The sequence below is a fragment of the Embiotoca jacksoni genome, unplaced genomic scaffold (assembly GCF_022577435.1).
Source record: "Embiotoca jacksoni isolate LCO1_2020_lvr unplaced genomic scaffold, fEmbJac1.0.p SCAF_2, whole genome shotgun sequence".
Taxonomy (NCBI): domain Eukaryota; kingdom Metazoa; phylum Chordata; class Actinopteri; family Embiotocidae; genus Embiotoca; species Embiotoca jacksoni.
This window is the reverse complement of record NW_027185340.1, coordinates 14,464,360-14,480,663: the sequence shown is the minus strand read 5'-3', so window position 1 is coordinate 14,480,663 and position 16,304 is coordinate 14,464,360. Positions and strand designations below refer to the sequence as shown.

Genomic DNA, 16,304 nt, shown 5'->3' with positions numbered 1-16,304 from the left:
TTATTTTTTTAACCAATCAAATTAAAGAATGACTGTATCCAGGTGGGACTCTCACTCTTCTCTTCCGGGATACGTCTGTCAACAAAGATGGCTTCTCTTGACAGAGTAAAAGTATTAGTTCTAGGAGATTCCGGTAAGTTAAGCACCCTTAACACGACTGAAACCCTTCATATGAACACGTATATTGTTTTATTTGTTAACACACTTGTAAAAAAAAAGACACTCGTTTGTTCTGAACGATGACTGCCCCCGATCTACATGTATTCACTTTGGTCACTGCTGGCACAAGCGATGCATTCGCATGTCGGAAGACTGTTTAGTGAGATGATAAATGAGCACTAAAAGTTTGAAATTGTATCGAAACACGTTTGCCGAATTAAAGAGTTACTCTCAAGAGCTTGTTAAGGTTATTTATTGATGTTATACCGAGGATTTGCTTGGATGAAAATGAAGAATATATTACACTGACGTGATTTTTCAAAGGAGTCCCGACGTGTCACCCATTTAAAAGTGAACTACGTCTTCAGGTGCATTCGACTTTATGAGGCGCTGACTTAAAGAAAGTAGAATAGAATAGACCAATGGGAAAGCAGATAGAATAGACCAATGGGAAAGCAGATAGAATAGACCAATCAGAAAGCAGATAGAATAAACCAATCAGAAAGCAGATAGAATAGACCAATGGGAAAGCAGATAGAATAGACCAATCAGAAAGCAGATAAAATAGACCGATTAGAAAGCAGATAGAATAGACCAATCAGAAAGCAGATAAAATAGACCGATTAGAAAGCAGATAGAATAGACCAATCAGAAAGCAGCTTTCTAATTTGTTTAATTCTGATCTAATTGGTGTACCCTTTATTATCTTACCATTAGCAGTCGTAATTTCATAGCATTATTTTGAAATTGAAACTGACTTAAAGTTGCTTGTTGTGATTTGACAGACATACTATTGTTTGTGAATTGGTTTATATTCATCACACAAAATTGTCATTCACCCACCTCCATTTGTTGGTCATTGGCAGGAGTGGGCAAGTCTTCCTTGGTCCATCTACTATGCCAGAATCAAGTTTTAGGGAATCCATCTTGGACAGTTGGCTGCTCTGTAGATGTGCGGGTAAGCATGCTGAGCACCTTCTAATTTATTTAATTGCATCAAGAGAAAATGTAAAATGCTGGCCTTTTAAATTAGTTCCGATACCGTATGTATAGTTTAAGCAACAATCTTTGAACTAACACATTTTGTAAAGACCCAAAATGTTGGAAACATACTTCATATCAGACAGTGAACACACTGACTGGACAACATATGCTTCATAATAGTGTGATATTTAATTCAACACATTCTTATTAGAGTAAACAAAAAGAAATGATCACTTACGTGTTACAGATGCTTACAATAACTGATGTGTGAAAATAATTATTCAACTACAGGTACAAGACTATAAGGAGGGAACCCCTGAGGAGAAAACCTTCTACATTGAACTCTGGGACGTTGGAGGATCTGTCGGTTGTGCCAGCAGTGTCAAAAGCACAAGAGCAGTCTTCTACAACTCGGTGAACGGTAATGTTGATTTCACCAACTCTTCTAAACAAATGTTGAAAGCGCAAGGTTTGATCTCATACTCGGTTATATTCTGCCATTTTGTGGATTCTCTTAGGAATTATATTGGTACATGACTTGACAAATAAGAAATCCTCGCAGAATCTCTACGGCTGGTCACTAGAAGCTTTGAACAAGGATTCCTCTCCGACGGGCATCATCGTCTCAAATGGGTAAGCAGACGTGTGTCAGGCATTGTTTGTTTTTCATAAGGGCAGAATGCATACACTGACACAGTTGTCAAATGTTGCTGACTGGGGGAGGGAGGGGGTGGGGTTCTGTTTTTGTTGTTGTTTTGTTTTGTTTTAATTGTTCTGTCTGCAGTGACTATGACAGAGAGCAGTTTGCAGAGAACCCAGTGCCTTTGCTGCTGATAGGAACCAAGTTCGACCAGATCCCAGACAACAAACGCAATGAAGTTCTCACCCGGACGGCGTTCCTGTCTGAAGACTTCAATGCTGAAGAGATTAATCTTGTGGGTAAACTTCTTCATTCCTACAAGCTCTTACCCAAGCGCCTTTCAAACAAGACATCTGTAGCACCGCTTTGCTTTGTCTGTTTGTTGACACACAATCTCTTTTTTGGCATTCAAGCTAAATTCTGTTCAAGAAAGTTAACATGATAAACCTAATTGGTCAAATGAAAATAAAGCTGCAATGCTCCTGTGATATTTGGTATCTGGTAGCAAACCTGGAGAGCTGAGCGATGGGTTTTAAAATTGATGTTGCTGTTTGACAATAATATCACTTTACTTACAAAGCAAAGCGAATGTTTTAACATGTTTGTACTGACTAGTTAGACAAGATAATTGTGGCTATGTGAAATGAAAAGAAGGTGTAGACATACTAAGTATGCATGTGAGAAAATGGCTGATTTTGTACTTGTTATTATTCATCTTGTTTTTAAAAGCAGTCTTAAGCCTACCTGCCTTTGCTGTATGGAGAATCTATTTTATAATTATTTTGTTTAACTTCGACTTTATTAATCCCACAGTGTGAAAATGTTGTCACAGCAGCATAGAAACACAAAAAAGGTGCACACACTATGATTTTTTATTTTTTTAATTTTTTTTTTTTTTTAATTTTGGGGTTTGCAGTATAAAGTGACCTTTGACGGATCAACTGGGCAGCAAAAACTGATATTTTCTCTTATTGGGTTGATCACCCAGTAGTAAAATCAAATTTTTGTTTGTGATATCTGTCTCCAAAAAGAAGCCACAAGAGAGACTCATATTGTAGTCCCCGGTGTAAGATTTCAAAAGCTCTGACTTGAGTTACACCTAACGGTAGTATTAAAGAATAAATAATGCATAGTCGTTAGGATTGTTTCTAACAATTCTAACATTTGGAAAGATGCTACAATCCCGGACATTGTCTGCTCATTTAGCTGTGATTCGTAAGTCATCACTCAAAAAACGTCTTTGGTTTGTGGCTGAAGTGCTATTTTGTTTTTTCAGGACTGTACCAACCCAAGATACCTCGCTGCAGGCACATCAAATGCAGTGAAACTTAGCAGGTTCTTTGACAAGGTGAGAAACCAGAGTTGTGCAATGCAATGCAATGTTGTTGTTGTTGTTGTTGTTGTTGTTTTTTTTACAGTTTTATTAAGAAAATATTTGATACTCGTATGTACCTTAAATTGTAGTTCTGTTTCTTATTTCAATGTACAGTATGTAAGTTCTATATTAAGATGTCTTAAACCTCTTAACAGGTAATAGAGAAGAGATATTTCACAAGAGATCCAAGTCAGGTGAGTTTTGCATTCTATTTATTTCTGTTATCAAAATAATCGTTAATAAATCCAAATATCATAATTAATATGGTAAATGAATATTTTCACTCAAAATTTAGACTTTTTTTGTGAATAATAAGAACTAACATGTAAGTTTAAAGGGAACTATTTCTTTAAAACGACACATTTCTTTCACCTTCCAGATGACTGGTTTCACCGACAGAAAACGGTTCAACTTCAAAAGTTTGCACTATGACTGACAGGCCGTGAACGCGACAGCGGTAGTCTTTGGTTTGATTATATATGTCTGTGGGCTGTTTCGCTTCAAGTCAGCCATCACACTCCCTGACAAAACCCCCAACCCCTGCTCCCACGGGCTTAAACTTCAACTCATAGAAATAAATTAGTAGATAGTTGATAATAATTTGCACAATAAATTTGAAAAAGGAGTTAAGCACATTTGTTTATTCCACTTTTTTTGTTTAATACAATCAGCTGTGCTCTTTAGCACTTGTAAAACATTCACATACAGCAGCTTTGGGATTATTATTTTTTCAAAACTAAGCTCATTAATTTTCTAAATCTATGCTTTACTAAGCCTGATTATTTAATAAGCAAATAATAATAATAATTAAAAAAAAGACATAATTTCTTTCCTGTGAGTAGCAGTTTATGCAACATTCCCCAAATCTTGCATCACTTTCTTAATCCAGGGGAGGAAGAAATTGACTTTGGTGAAGACATGCGGATACTTTGAATTACTGCAATCACTTTGAAAGGTAAAAGCAGTGAGACCTTGAGGCTTGGTATTGCAGATAAGTGGTCCACCAGAATCACCCTAGAAAAACAGCAACAGAAAGACTTGATTGAGTTGTCTGTAAAAAGATGACACTTGTTTTTCACAAATAAAAAAAGACAATTGTTGACATTTTCTGTTATCAGTATTATTGGTGTATGTTGTTGTATGAAATGGTTGGTTTATTATGTGTTATTGTGCTTCACATAATGTTATATTACCTGGCAAATCCCTCCTTTCTTTTTGTCAGACTTGGTGCATATCATATGATTAGAATCAAAATGTTTTTCCCATATGCGTTTGCAGTCGTGGCTGAATAGCAGCATCTCGGTGTTCTCCTTCAGAACATTTGAGGAAGGTTCGTTGTGTCCAGTTCGGCCCCAGCCGGCCACAGCACATTTAATATGGGCGGGTGTTTTTCCATTTTTCTTCGGTAGTCCAATGGCCTTCACGTACTTATTCAGTTTGGCTTTTTTTTTCAACTGTAAAAAGAGAAGAGAATAACTGGAGATTACAGCAGATTCTTCATCTGTTGTATTGCAGTATACTATCTAAAGATAAAGTTAAGGTTTCTGTATGTTTCTGTCCTCTTAGAGCAAAAGTTGGAGCTTTAAAGTGAAGAAGTTCACACCTACATCCTCCCCTGCTTCAGTGCAAAGGTGTGAAACCACACAAAGCAGCTTTTACTCTAAAGAAGACTTGGAAAAATGAAACAGGAAGTGGTAACATCAACTACAATGCACAAGTCACTTGAAACAGATTTTAAAGTTATTTTCAACACCACAGTTTTGATATGAACACAGTTTAAGCTCACCTTAAGTAACATAATGTCGTAATCAACTCCTCCAGTGAAATTCGGATGCGGGAAGTATTTGGCCACTTGGATCCACTGCTGAGTTTTCTCTTTCTTGCTAACGTCATGTGCTCCAAGCACCACTGTCATGATTTGATCACTGATCAAACAACAGGGGAACAAAATATTCAGTTACACTTATGCTTGGCCCCATCAACTTGTTTATCAATTGAAAAACATCTTTTCTTCTCACCGTTTGACTCAGTTTTGTTGCACAATAAACTCACCTTCGGCAGTGTGCTACAGTCAGAACAAAGTCCTCACGAACAAGTATTCCACCGCATGAATGTTTTTTTTCAAACTGGAGTGATGCCATGTAGGGTCTGGAGTGGGGCTTTGCGACCTTACCACCTACTATGCCACTCTCAGTCGCCCCTTGCATGTAAAGAGAAGACGAAATGAATACACAGATTAGAGGCAAATTGAGCCCACTCCCTCTTTATGAATTTCTAAAAGCAGAATGAAATACTTTATTCTAGCATTAACTCCTTGAAAATAGCTTGTCCTTATAAATCTGCTCTGATTATTCCTATTTAAAGTCACTTGTCTGCCAGCAATCATTTTGAAAGGATTATTATTATTATTATTATTATTATCTTACCAGTGAGAGGGACTAGTAGCAGGACGTATACGATGCAGTATGTGTGGATCATGGTCGTACAGAGGTAGAGGCTGAACGCTTTGGCTCGCCGAGACCCCTTTATATTCAAGCTTTTAACTTGCACAACGGAAGTTTGTAGACAAAGACAATTTTGCACCCGGGGGGAGTTGAGATCACACGTCGATTGCTGGTAGGTGTGAAAACACTGTTGAAAAAATGTCCCCTTGGGGATTAATAATGAAAGTAACGACCTACCTACCCACCTACCTTTAGATGATCAATTTACATATTTTGCTGAGAAAAATAAAAGTGTCAAACTGTAATTTGTTCTGGTGTGTTTACTGGTTTTCTTAAATCATTAAGAATTGAATTGTTGTTGGACATCTGTGTCTTTCTTTGTGCCTCTTTATGTGGGATTGCGGTTTTTATGCAAGTTTATAAAAAAAATTTTTTTTAAATAATAATAATAATTTTGCCAAAATTTCTGATCAGAAGTTCCTGATCAATGATATGATTCCAATTTTTCTCCTGCTCCACAGTTTCTTTGTTGTCTGTTTATTACATTTACTCTCAAGAAAATTTGCTAAAGTAGAAGGTAAAGAACCAAATTGAAACTATTGAAGCCATATGAATACCATTGTTCAAAGTATGAACAGAGGTGTTCACACCTCTCACACTGCTCCACTTACCTATACATGTAGTTATGTGGTAGTTTCCATTCCTGTGTGGTTTTGCTCGACAGTCAGTTGCTGGTCATTTCAAAAGACAGAGCTTAATGTTAAGGTATAAAATTAGACCTCACTGCAGGTTTTAAATGAACTGTTAAACACGCTAAGGGCTAGTGTCTAGTGGAAGTGTTTGCAGGTCTACATTGTCCTCTTTATGGATTTGAGGACTTTGGTGTAATATCTGGGTCATATCAGAAAAGATTCAAAAGTGCAAAAGAGTGAGGGCTCTTTTTAACATTCTTCCAGGGACTGATAATTGGTTGTTAGATGATTCCTGTACATGTTTGTCGTTGACAGCAAACTCACCGCAGCCGGAGGTTCTTAAATAAAACTGTTGCATTGCTTTGTATGTAAAAATGGATCTCTAGAGGCTGCTTGTGAGCCTCTTTGGTACATTATTGAAAACTACAGCTATTTGGCACACTTTGACAGTGATTGCATTTATCAGCTTCCGGGTATCATATTTGATAAAGGAAAGAATCCCATAAGACGTTGACATAAAGAGGAAGAGGAGGTTGCCAGTCAGCTGTTCAGATAAATAAGTGGAAGAAGCAAATGTTCCTATATTAGTCAATGTACGTTTCCTGTGACTGATGCCACATGCGGCCAATTAGTATCACGTAAACAAACACCGTTGCACCCTTGGCCACTCAGTGCGGCTTTAGCAAGGCCAGTTATAGCAATCATTCCCTGAAGGTCCTTATGCTTATGTGGTTACCTTGCTGGCTAACCAGCAAGATTACTGTATATAATGTAAGGCAACTGGCAGCAATTATTTTTAGCTATTGTCTTCATCAGATGTGAACATCCTTGGACCTGGGTTAGCCAGTTGTTATGTAGCTAAGACAATAGTTAGAACCTCTGTCCAAATTGTCTTATAAAGCTGTTCGTAATAAAATAATAAGGTGCATGCTTAAATTATAGCAATGTTCATAAACTGTTTTTTTTGGACTCCTTGGTGGACTTCTTTACTTCAACTAAGTGTGGTAGGATAACTCAGTAATCTCAGTGTTATTAGTCTTGGATCACTGTAGAAACCCAATATCTCTCAGATAGAACTGAACAGACTGAAATGTAGCTGCTAAATGTGTGTACGAACCCTCTTAACCTCCAAAACAACAAAAACACCCAGAAACTGTTTTGAAATCAAATACAAATATGTTCTTACTTCAAGACACTTTCTTAGTTTAATAAATCAAATGTAATCAAATAAAACATGTTCTTACTTCAAGACACTGTCTTAGTTTAATAAATCAAATGTAATCAAATAAAAGAAGTGTGTTTTCCACTTTTGTTACAATTTGCAGCTTTTAAGCCAAATAATTAGCTTTCCTTACACTTTTCACTGCGACCTTGATAAACAAATACACACACCAGTAATAAGCCGGCAAATGAACTCGTAAAAAAAACAAAAAAACGTTGACGCGCTGGTTCGCTGCTTGTGCTCGTCGGGACCAAAAACGTAGCAGTTCCTAAACTTCATCGAGCAAAAACAAACAAAACAGGGGCAGTACATTTTCCTGAAGTAACGCAGTCCAGCAGAGATTTACCGGTCCACAGACCTCAAGTCAGTGAGCAGGATGATGCGGGGGCGATATATTCACGGACTTGGGTGGCCAGGGGAGATGTGGGCAGTCCCGGGTAGCTCAGAGCGCCACCTGGTGGTCATCTCTCGTTTCCACGTCACAAGCAGTCCGGACGAAGCCCACGGTGTCGAGCTGGGTTACCGCAGTCCGTTCACGTTGTCAATGAACAACTTGTTAAATTGACAAGCGGGATATAGGTCACAGCACTATCAAACACCGGGTGGAAGTTCACTGCTACTTATCGAACATGTAGTTTCGCAGGTTATCTGGACGATAATTTAAGACATTAGGATTCATTGAACTTTTTCTAAACCACTTTGGCAAAAACACCGCTTTGCTCTGTCTTCTCCTCGCGATCACCTCTTTCTCTCCATCACGCCTCCTCCGCGTGTCCACACGAGTGGCCAAATTAAAAGTCATTTTAATTAGAAACGTAAAGTACGTCACCAATACGCCTCAATCAAATGAACTGCTTTTGTCAAAAGACAACAAAAATATAACTACATCAACGCATTTTTGAACATACTTATCACTGAACTTGGCATTTTATCGCACACAAACCACCCCTCTCCCCCCAAACAAACAAAAAAACGGGACTAAAGAGCTTACGAGTTGGAAAAACTTCAAAGCATGCGTCTGAGCCTGTTATAAAATTTTACAAATGAATACAAATCATTTTATTGCATGTAATTTAGTTTTTTTTCAAGGAGGGCTGGATGGCTGCAATCAAGCATTGCCAGCGTCATTTTCCACCTGTGAAAGCCTGTTTACGGGCACTTTGGCTGAGATTTTTTTGCATTAAAATACATAGAGATGTTACGCATATTAAATACACATGGAGGACACCAGACTAAAATTTCGCAACAGTGTTTTAACCATTTACTCTGCTGTTACACACCCTACTCAGATTTTCTCTTCCCAGTCCCCTTTCTGCAACACTTGCGAGTGCAAAACAAGCAGCATTTCAGTGTCACCCACAAAACGGTGAGGACAATGAGGACCAAAAGGCCGATGACGTCTAGGCAATGGTACTGAATCCAGTTCAAGTCATGTGCAGCTACCCTGAGATGTGCGGCTCCTTTGTGTCTTATGACGAACTCGGTCCAGAAAACAGCCAGGTCCAGAGGCTGAACAGGGCGGTCATGATGTATCTGGGACAGCTCCACTATATTCTCTTTGTAACTGGGGAGAAGTCATATTTTGTTAAATAAACATCCTACAAACTCCAGTTATTAATTATCTACTGTATGTCACAGAGCAAAACTATTTTGATGTTCTATTACAATATTAAATAAAGCATAAAACCTCAACGTCTGTCTCAAAAACTGGTAACTATAGTGGTCAATTTTGCAGGTACTTTATAGGATACATGGCAATACAAAAATAGTAAATAAAAGTATCCCTAAAAAAAAATAAAAAAAAATAAAAAAAAAAAAATATATATATATATAAAACTAGGGTACAAGTTAGTTTTAGTTTTTTACAAATGTTGAATTAAAACTGTTGCTTTTGTACTTTAAAAAAAACCTCCCAGAGCTCCTTTATAATGCACCATAAACAACAGAAGAGTGTTTAACCAAGGACACCGTGCATGTCACACAGACCAGATAAAAGGTCTCGTCAGGCAATAGAAGAGATAAACCCTGTGCGGGTGGACCATGCAGTGACTTGGCAGAAAACAACAACTGAAAATGTAACAGATTAAAACATTCACTCAAACTTAAACAATTGTAATTTTTGAACTTAATGACACATCTCGGTGAGTGTTAATCAAACACCGAGTTGTCTTACCTTTTGTCATGGATGGTTTTCTTGAGAGCAACCAGTAGTGTTTCTGTCGTCATTTCAAATATATTGAGTTTCTCTGCAACACCGCGGATCACCATGCGATGCACGTTGTCTCCCTGGTCCCCAAACAATGGAAACATCAACATGGGCACAGCATTGCAGATACCTTCGTAGATACCGTGGGTACCTCCATGAGTTAAGAAGAGTTTTGCCTTTGGATGAGCTGGGGAACACAGAAACAACAGTAATTACAGGTCTGATCCACCATAACACCACATGAAGATCATTTTATCTGGTTATCAAAATGTTCACAATTTTTGGTGTTACAGTACAGTTAATACATTTTCTATTTATATCACTAAACACACCTAGGAGATCGTTCTGAGGTAACCACTTCATAACTCTGACATTCTTGGGTACATCTTTAGGCAGCACGCCAGTATATCTCCAAACAACCTGAAATATAAAAAATACCAGCTCATTGTTAATATTTGCTGCGCAAGGTAAGTATTGAAAACAGGGTTTGACATGCTCACAGCAAGGCAGGGGACAAAGTCCTATGGTTCAATCTGATTCGGCTTTTAGTATGAAAATCTCTCGCTAATGTGTAAATGTTTGCCGTGCTTAATGTGGTTGAAACTTGTGTAATAATGCGTGCTTTATCTGAGGAGTTTAAATCAAAGTCTTCTAAAAATAAACTGAGTGTATTAAAGTCAGCAAAGTGAATCAGGTTATCATTACCCTCTGAGGAATTTGCCGGAAGGCATCAAAGAACTGTTTGGCCTTCTCCTCAGGCATGTTGGACACCATTGATCCCAGGGTAAAGACAATGAAGCCGTCGTCTCCGGAGCCGTTCACAAACTCCTGCAAGTCCTGCGGGGAGTTTAGAGATAACAGAAATGAGTAAAACATTGTTCGTTTTTTTTTAAGGATGTATAATAGAATTTATTGTGCAGCAATTGCATCTCTTACAACTGAAAACTCTTGTCATGCATTATTTTATAAATATACTGTAGACAATTAATTTGATCAACATTGTATGTACTGCAAAGCTCCCCATTGATAATGTGAAAAGCACAATCTCGTGCGATTACATCAACAAACTGTAGTGTATTTGATACCCGTTGACACGACAGGGCCCCTCAGTTCTTTTCTCAGATTATGGTGGCTATAATCAAGAAAATATGCTGTTCCTGGTACAGCAGGAGAACAGACCAGCCAGTTCTTCTACAATTTTGTGATCCAATTCTTGATAAATCTAAAAAAAATAGTCAAAACTAATCTGCATACACAAGCAGCATTTTGTTCTCCCCATTCAGTTCAAAAGTCAGTGCTTACTTGTCTCACAGGAAATGATGAGTTAAGTTTTTTTTATTTGTTGTATTTCTCAAATATTTTCAAAGCTCCCAAAATGTCTGTATTTTTTGACACGAACAAATCTGCTTTGTTTACTGACTTTTTTGCAAGCAGATGTTAAATTCAGTGAAACATTCCCACGTATTATGTTAATATAAGTTTACAAAAACGTATTGTAGTCAGAGAAGTTGCTGACTGGTTCAATATAAGACTACGGATTAGTGGAATTTTTCTGGTCCTCTGTGAACCTTTAATCCATCAAATTTAAAGGGGTTTAACTTTAGCCTCAAGTAACAAAAAGTAAATAAAAGTGATTTGCCTTAAAAGAATCTGGATGTGATGCATGCTTGTTTACCCTGGAAAACATATATTTACAGAACTCACCGCTGGAAGAGGGGCTTTTGCTGCACAGTTGATTCCTCCAATAAGAACCATGTTTGGCATGAGAGGTCTGGGCCATTCAAAAACAAAATCATATCTAAGAAGCCAAATAGAGCCATGGCTTAAAAGGTCTTTGTAGGTTGTGATGTCTCCTATGTGTCTGGCGACCAGATCGTCAAAGTGGCCATAGATCATTTTGCACGCGTAGGACTGCAAAACATGCATTAACCCATTTTTGACTCTCTGCGGAAAGGTCATGGAGTCTGCATTATCAGAAAAGAATGCAGGAATATAGGAAGGAGGAGTGGGGCACTGGTTAGCCTTTAAGTCCAGCTCACATGGAAGCCCACGCAGGAAGTAAACAGCTGGAATGGAAAACAGATGAGCCAGGAGGGAGCCGCAAGGAAGGAAGGGGTCTGTAAGCACAAGATCAAACCTCTGTCCCAACAGTTGACTCATGAGAGGCTTGTTGTTCAGCAGACTCTCACAGCCTCTCTCCTGGAATGAAGTAAAGTTGACCAAACGCTGCACATTGACGAACATGTCTGTGAATTCTGGCGGCTTGGTGAAAAGTCCTTCCCTGAGGCTGTTGAAGTTTTCATCCAGTTCTGCTTTGGTGTATGGAACTGGGTACACCTCCGTCTTGTAGCCCTCTGAGCCCTTCATCAACAGGCTGCTTTCAGGCACCAGCACCAGGACATCATGCCCCCTGAGGCCGAGTTCCTTCACCAGTATCTTCATGCTTAGCCAGTGGCTTCCATCCACAGGCAAAACCAGCACCTTCCCCCCTTGAACGGGCCCCTGACTGAGGCAGCATAGCCAAGCCACCAGCCCCAGTGTAGGAAACCACACCCCGCTGCTCATTGCCTCTTTTCTGTGCTGTGAACTGGCTTGTTGAAAAAGCTTGTAGTGCTTTTTTGTTAGGAGGCGGCTTTATATGTGCGTGCGAGTGTGTGTGTGTGTGTGTGTTTAAATTGTGCAGGAAGCTGAGGCTGCATATTATATTCAGTATATTACGTAACCCCGGGAAGACAAGAGTGGAGAATCCCAGTGGAGTCTGTGGAGCATTCAGAGTTTGGTCTCCAGTTAATCATTCTCTTGTGATTTGTTACTTTTCCAATCGCTTTCCTGTCAAGTTTTTCTGTATGTATTTGCACATTTATCACACTTATTTCTGTGTTCGAGGTGTTTTGTATTGCAGCAATTCTGTGTATTTTTTTTTTTTTTTTTTTTTTTTTTTGAGTTGTGAACTGTAGCGGTTTACTTGGAGTTGCAAGTCATGGTGAGACTGCCAACCAACCTGAGCAAAGACCTCTGTTTACTTTGGCTACTCCTTTTCTCCTCCTCTTTGTGAAAACAGACATGTGCGTGCCTAATGGGCTACGGCCTCTTTTTTTTTTTTCTAGTCACACACACGCATACCTACAACAATGATTAGGAGAATGGTGGCGTGCGAAGCTATCTGTAATAGGAAACCACCACCCTTCTTTTCAGAGGGGGCTGATATTATCAAACCAACAAAGTAATGTGAGGAATTTTCCCTTTTGTTACAACTCGCTTTTACTGCCAGAAACTTTTTCGAGGAATTGTTGCACGTTATGAAATTGAAAATGTTTTAGCGAATTAAAATTATTCAAAGACAAGAGGAGAATTAGAAGAAGAATTTGAGGAAGTAATGTAAGCTTTATGGAGCACAAACACAAGCCAACCACCTAATTCTCTTGTCCAGGAATGTTTTTATTTCTACACAATGTAAACACAAAACTCCTTAATTCAGTCAGGGTAACACGTGCTTTTACAAATCTCAGTGAATAACCACTTAAACGTGTATAAAAAAAGACAAGACACTATGAGAAATTAAACAGTGACTTATGAAGAGAGTGTGAACCCTTTCTAAAATCTGCGGATCTTTTACAGAATAACGGTGGCGCTGATCCTGGAAAGAGATGTCAAGTTCAGGTTAAATTCCATTCACGGCCGCGGTGTTTTGTGAAATGTGGGACTCCTATATCATATAGTATCTATAGACGGCTACAACTAGGAAATAGAGAGAAAGTTTTTATTTTATTTTGTTTATTAATACGTACAGATATTGGCAACTTTCTTGTAAATTATTCAGTGACCCCTAAAATGACCCCTCTGGTGATGGAGCTGTTAAGAGTCAGACAAACGGGATCCCGACGACACATTGCTTTTTTATAAGACATCATTAGCCAAAAAGGTTGTAAACCAGTGGTTTGATCTTTAACAAGCATCTTAAAAGCTTGTTGTATTAGTCATTGCGTCGAAGCGTTAAGTATATCTCTCTAAAATGTAATGGAGTGAAAGTTTAAAGTAGCATGAAATGGAAATCCACAAGTAAAGTACAGTTCTTAAATATATGTACTAAGTTAGCTCCCACCACTGTGGTTTACTAACTATAAACCAGGGTGGTGATGTGTCGCCCTGATTTAGCTAGAAGGCAGGTACTGTTAAACAGCTTGGGCGAATGTCTGTATTTTGGGTGAATGTCTGTATTTTGGCTAGTTAAGGCTGGAGAAGATTTGAAAAACCTTCTAAAAAAAAAAAAAAAAAAAAAAGGCAGTCGTAATCGCATGCGGAAATGTCATGCTCCAGATGAAAATGTATCTCACAGACGAGCTGTCACAAAAGTGAAATACAGCTTAATATGAATGGAGTTTCGACAGGCTCATACAAACTGACAGTTCAGATAGAAAATTAGCGAGTATGAGAACACAATGACAACCTGATGAAATGTGCCATTTTGGAAAACAGCAAACATACTGAATGCTAATAGTCAGTTTCCAGTCAAGCTGATGCCTTCCTGTCATATCTGCCCTAAAAAAAGAAAAAAAGAAATCTTGTTTGCTTTCAAAAGTATCAAGTTATTCTGCTGTTCAACCAGATGGTGGTGCCCAAGTCATAAAACACCACGTATCTTTTCTGTTGGTTTACTTCATCAACAGTCCACAGAACATCTTCCTGTGTGTGACTGGGTTTTATTTGAGGGAACAGGCTGTAAACACTGCACTATTTGAATCACTGTATGTATCAGAAATAAACAAAAACACAATTCAAATTCAGATGTTTCTGTTTTATCAGTTTACTGGTAGAAGAACTGTGGAACCAAACCTGCTCTGAACCCTGACCTGGTAAGACAGTTGCAACACGTTCTTTTCATGACAAATTGCCAGCCAACGCTTGTCTTAATCAGTTACATATTCTTATTAAGCAACAATAATCATTTGTGGGGGTGTTGTAGTTCAGCCGGCTGATATCAAGTTCATATGAAAGGTTAATGGCAGCCTTATATGTGTTTAGAGTTCAGGACAGTGTTGGATTAATCGACATAAGTCCAGGAAGTGTGCAACTAAGTAAACATTAAAGGTTTGGAAACTTATGACTCGCCTGTAAAATAAAGGTTATGGGTGAGTGTTTGCAGCTTACAGATGTTTGTTAAATGAATGCTAAGAATAATAGGTTGATAAAAAAAAATAAAGTGTAAAGAGCACACTGTGTTCTTGCCCTTTTTTTTTTTCCTCCTCCTGCTTTTACACAAACATGCTAGACTAGTCTGGAATGGGGGAGTTTGATATTTGCACAGCATCAGATCAGTACTGAAATGTTCTTCAATGCGTGCTTCCACCTTGGATAAGGGCCACTGAAAGCACACACTGTCATATGAGACGGTGACTTCATACCATAAAGTGGTATGAAGTCACACAATGGATCCAGGGTGTACAATGAAGAAGTGCCTGTTTCCTTTTTAATTCAAGGAATATTTTATTTATAACTCAAGCTCTCTGATTCTATATGAAAAAGTACCTCGGTTTTATAAAGTCAAATACAATTGGGACTGTTACACAAAGTGCATGTGATTGGTTACATTAAATTCACAGCAACTCCTAGAAGATTGGTCATGACAGTGATGATTGTAAACATTTAAGTCTGGGTGTACCAATTCTGTTGGTACAGCAATAACTAATCTAATACATGTTTAAAATGTGTTGGTGATGTTTTAATTGCAAATAGGTTTGACTATTTCCACATATTGAATAAGATGGGAAAAACTGCAACAAATCAAAAGTCTACATGCAGCATAGAAAGGTTTAGTAAGGAGATACCTGCACATTGAACTGATACGACCTCAGTGGTTTAACTCAGCACCATTTTGTCCTGAACGCCTCTTATTATGTTTCATTGTTTCACCTTTAGATTTTGTTTGTACTGCCTCTGACACAAGCAATCAATTGGCAAATTTATGCTAAAATATAGAGATGTTCATAGATTAGTCTTGCAGTTAAAACGGCATGAAGTTTTGAAGTATGAATGACAGAACTTAACCTTTTCATCCCTGAACTGTCAACACAGCATGGCAAGGTCTTCTCTGTAAAGTGGGACTTTTGACTGTAACCACATGGTGGTGCCAAAGTCATAGGAATCCCTGGATACCAGTCTTGTCCACAGTAAGAAATCCTATTGCCTTTGTAAAGCTATCAGCACAACGTTTGACCTTTTGCTGTCTGTACTGTGTGGTCAGGACTGCTGTATCAGCCACTTCATAAATTAAGTGTCACTCTGTATTGTATTTTTCCTAGCCTGATTCAAACTGCCCTGACAATATGGTTGCGTTTGCAAGCTGTAAATCATTATTGTGGACATTTTAAAAATGTGTCAAAGTTTTGCAGACATTTCTCAGACCATCATGAACATATCAAGGAGAAGAGCAGCATTGTTTCCAATGACTGAACTGTGTCTGGACTTGTCCGGTTATCCATTCATCACTGCAAGTAAAACAGTAAAAAAAAAAAAAAAAAAATAGTAGACCAGCTGTGCACGTGAGATTAAACGTCTAAACGTTCAAAGGGTTAAAACGTGGAC

At 38.3% G+C, this 16,304-nt stretch overlaps 3 protein-coding genes across 3 annotated transcripts; 1 reads left to right on the top strand and 2 right to left on the bottom strand.

The window, feature by feature from the left end:
- Positions 1 to 75: 75 nt before the first annotated feature.
- Positions 76 to 4,402, top strand: rabl3 (RAB, member of RAS oncogene family-like 3). The gene is made up of 8 exons (XM_069154710.1): positions 76 to 133; positions 1,026 to 1,117; positions 1,435 to 1,564; positions 1,662 to 1,776; positions 1,928 to 2,078; positions 3,060 to 3,131; positions 3,314 to 3,352; positions 3,538 to 4,402. The coding sequence occupies exons 1-8, from the start codon at positions 88 to 90 to the stop codon at positions 3,592 to 3,594; spliced, it is 702 nt and encodes a 233-aa protein (XP_069010811.1). The 5' UTR covers positions 76 to 87; the 3' UTR covers positions 3,595 to 4,402.
- On the bottom strand, positions 3,794 to 5,713 carry LOC138201323 (granzyme B-like). The gene is made up of 5 exons (XM_069154709.1): positions 5,585 to 5,713; positions 5,211 to 5,358; positions 4,945 to 5,083; positions 4,352 to 4,612; positions 3,794 to 4,172 (listed from the first exon to the last, which is right to left on the bottom strand). Exons 1-5 carry the CDS (start codon positions 5,634 to 5,636, stop codon positions 4,005 to 4,007), a joined length of 768 nt encoding a protein of 255 aa, XP_069010810.1. The 5' UTR covers positions 5,637 to 5,713; the 3' UTR covers positions 3,794 to 4,004.
- A 1,760-nt stretch (positions 5,714 to 7,473) lies between these two features.
- LOC138201321 (UDP-glucuronosyltransferase-like) lies at positions 7,474 to 12,341 on the bottom strand. Its single transcript, XM_069154707.1, has 5 exons — positions 11,427 to 12,341; positions 10,428 to 10,559; positions 10,055 to 10,142; positions 9,690 to 9,909; positions 7,474 to 9,080 (listed from the first exon to the last, which is right to left on the bottom strand). The coding sequence occupies exons 1-5, from the start codon at positions 12,285 to 12,287 to the stop codon at positions 8,798 to 8,800; spliced, it is 1,584 nt and encodes a 527-aa protein (XP_069010808.1). The 5' UTR covers positions 12,288 to 12,341; the 3' UTR covers positions 7,474 to 8,797.
- Between the last annotated feature and the right edge of the window lie 3,963 nt (positions 12,342 to 16,304).

Bases quoted from the DNA above. Each gene is read 5' to 3' on its own strand.
- rabl3 (XM_069154710.1), top strand. From the start codon at position 88: ATGGCTTCTCTTGACAGAGTAAAAGTATTAGTTCTAGGAGATTCCG. The intron at 1,777-1,927 runs GTAAGCAGACGT...TTCTGTCTGCAG, and splicing joins GGCATCATCGTCTCAAATGG to TGACTATGACAGAGAGCAGT. The intron at 3,353-3,537 runs GTGAGTTTTGCA...TTCACCTTCCAG, and splicing joins TCACAAGAGATCCAAGTCAG to ATGACTGGTTTCACCGACAG.
- LOC138201323 (XM_069154709.1), bottom strand. From the start codon at position 5,636: ATGATCCACACATACTGCATCGTATACGTCCTGCTACTAGTCCCTCTC. The intron at 5,359-5,584 runs GTAAGATAATAA...TTTACATGCAAG, and splicing joins GCTACTAGTCCCTCTCACTG to GGGCGACTGAGAGTGGCATA. The intron at 4,613-4,944 runs GTGAGCTTAAAC...CTCTTTTTACAG, and splicing joins ACGACATTATGTTACTTAAG to TTGAAAAAAAAAGCCAAACT.
- LOC138201321 (XM_069154707.1), bottom strand. From the start codon at position 12,287: ATGAGCAGCGGGGTGTGGTTTCCTACACTGGGGCTGGTGGCTTGGCTA. The intron at 9,910-10,054 runs GTGTGTTTAGTG...TGTGTTCCCCAG, and splicing joins ACCTCAGAACGATCTCCTAG to CTCATCCAAAGGCAAAACTC. The intron at 9,081-9,689 runs GTAAGACAACTC...ACTTCTCCCCAG, and splicing joins AAAACCATCCATGACAAAAG to TTACAAAGAGAATATAGTGG.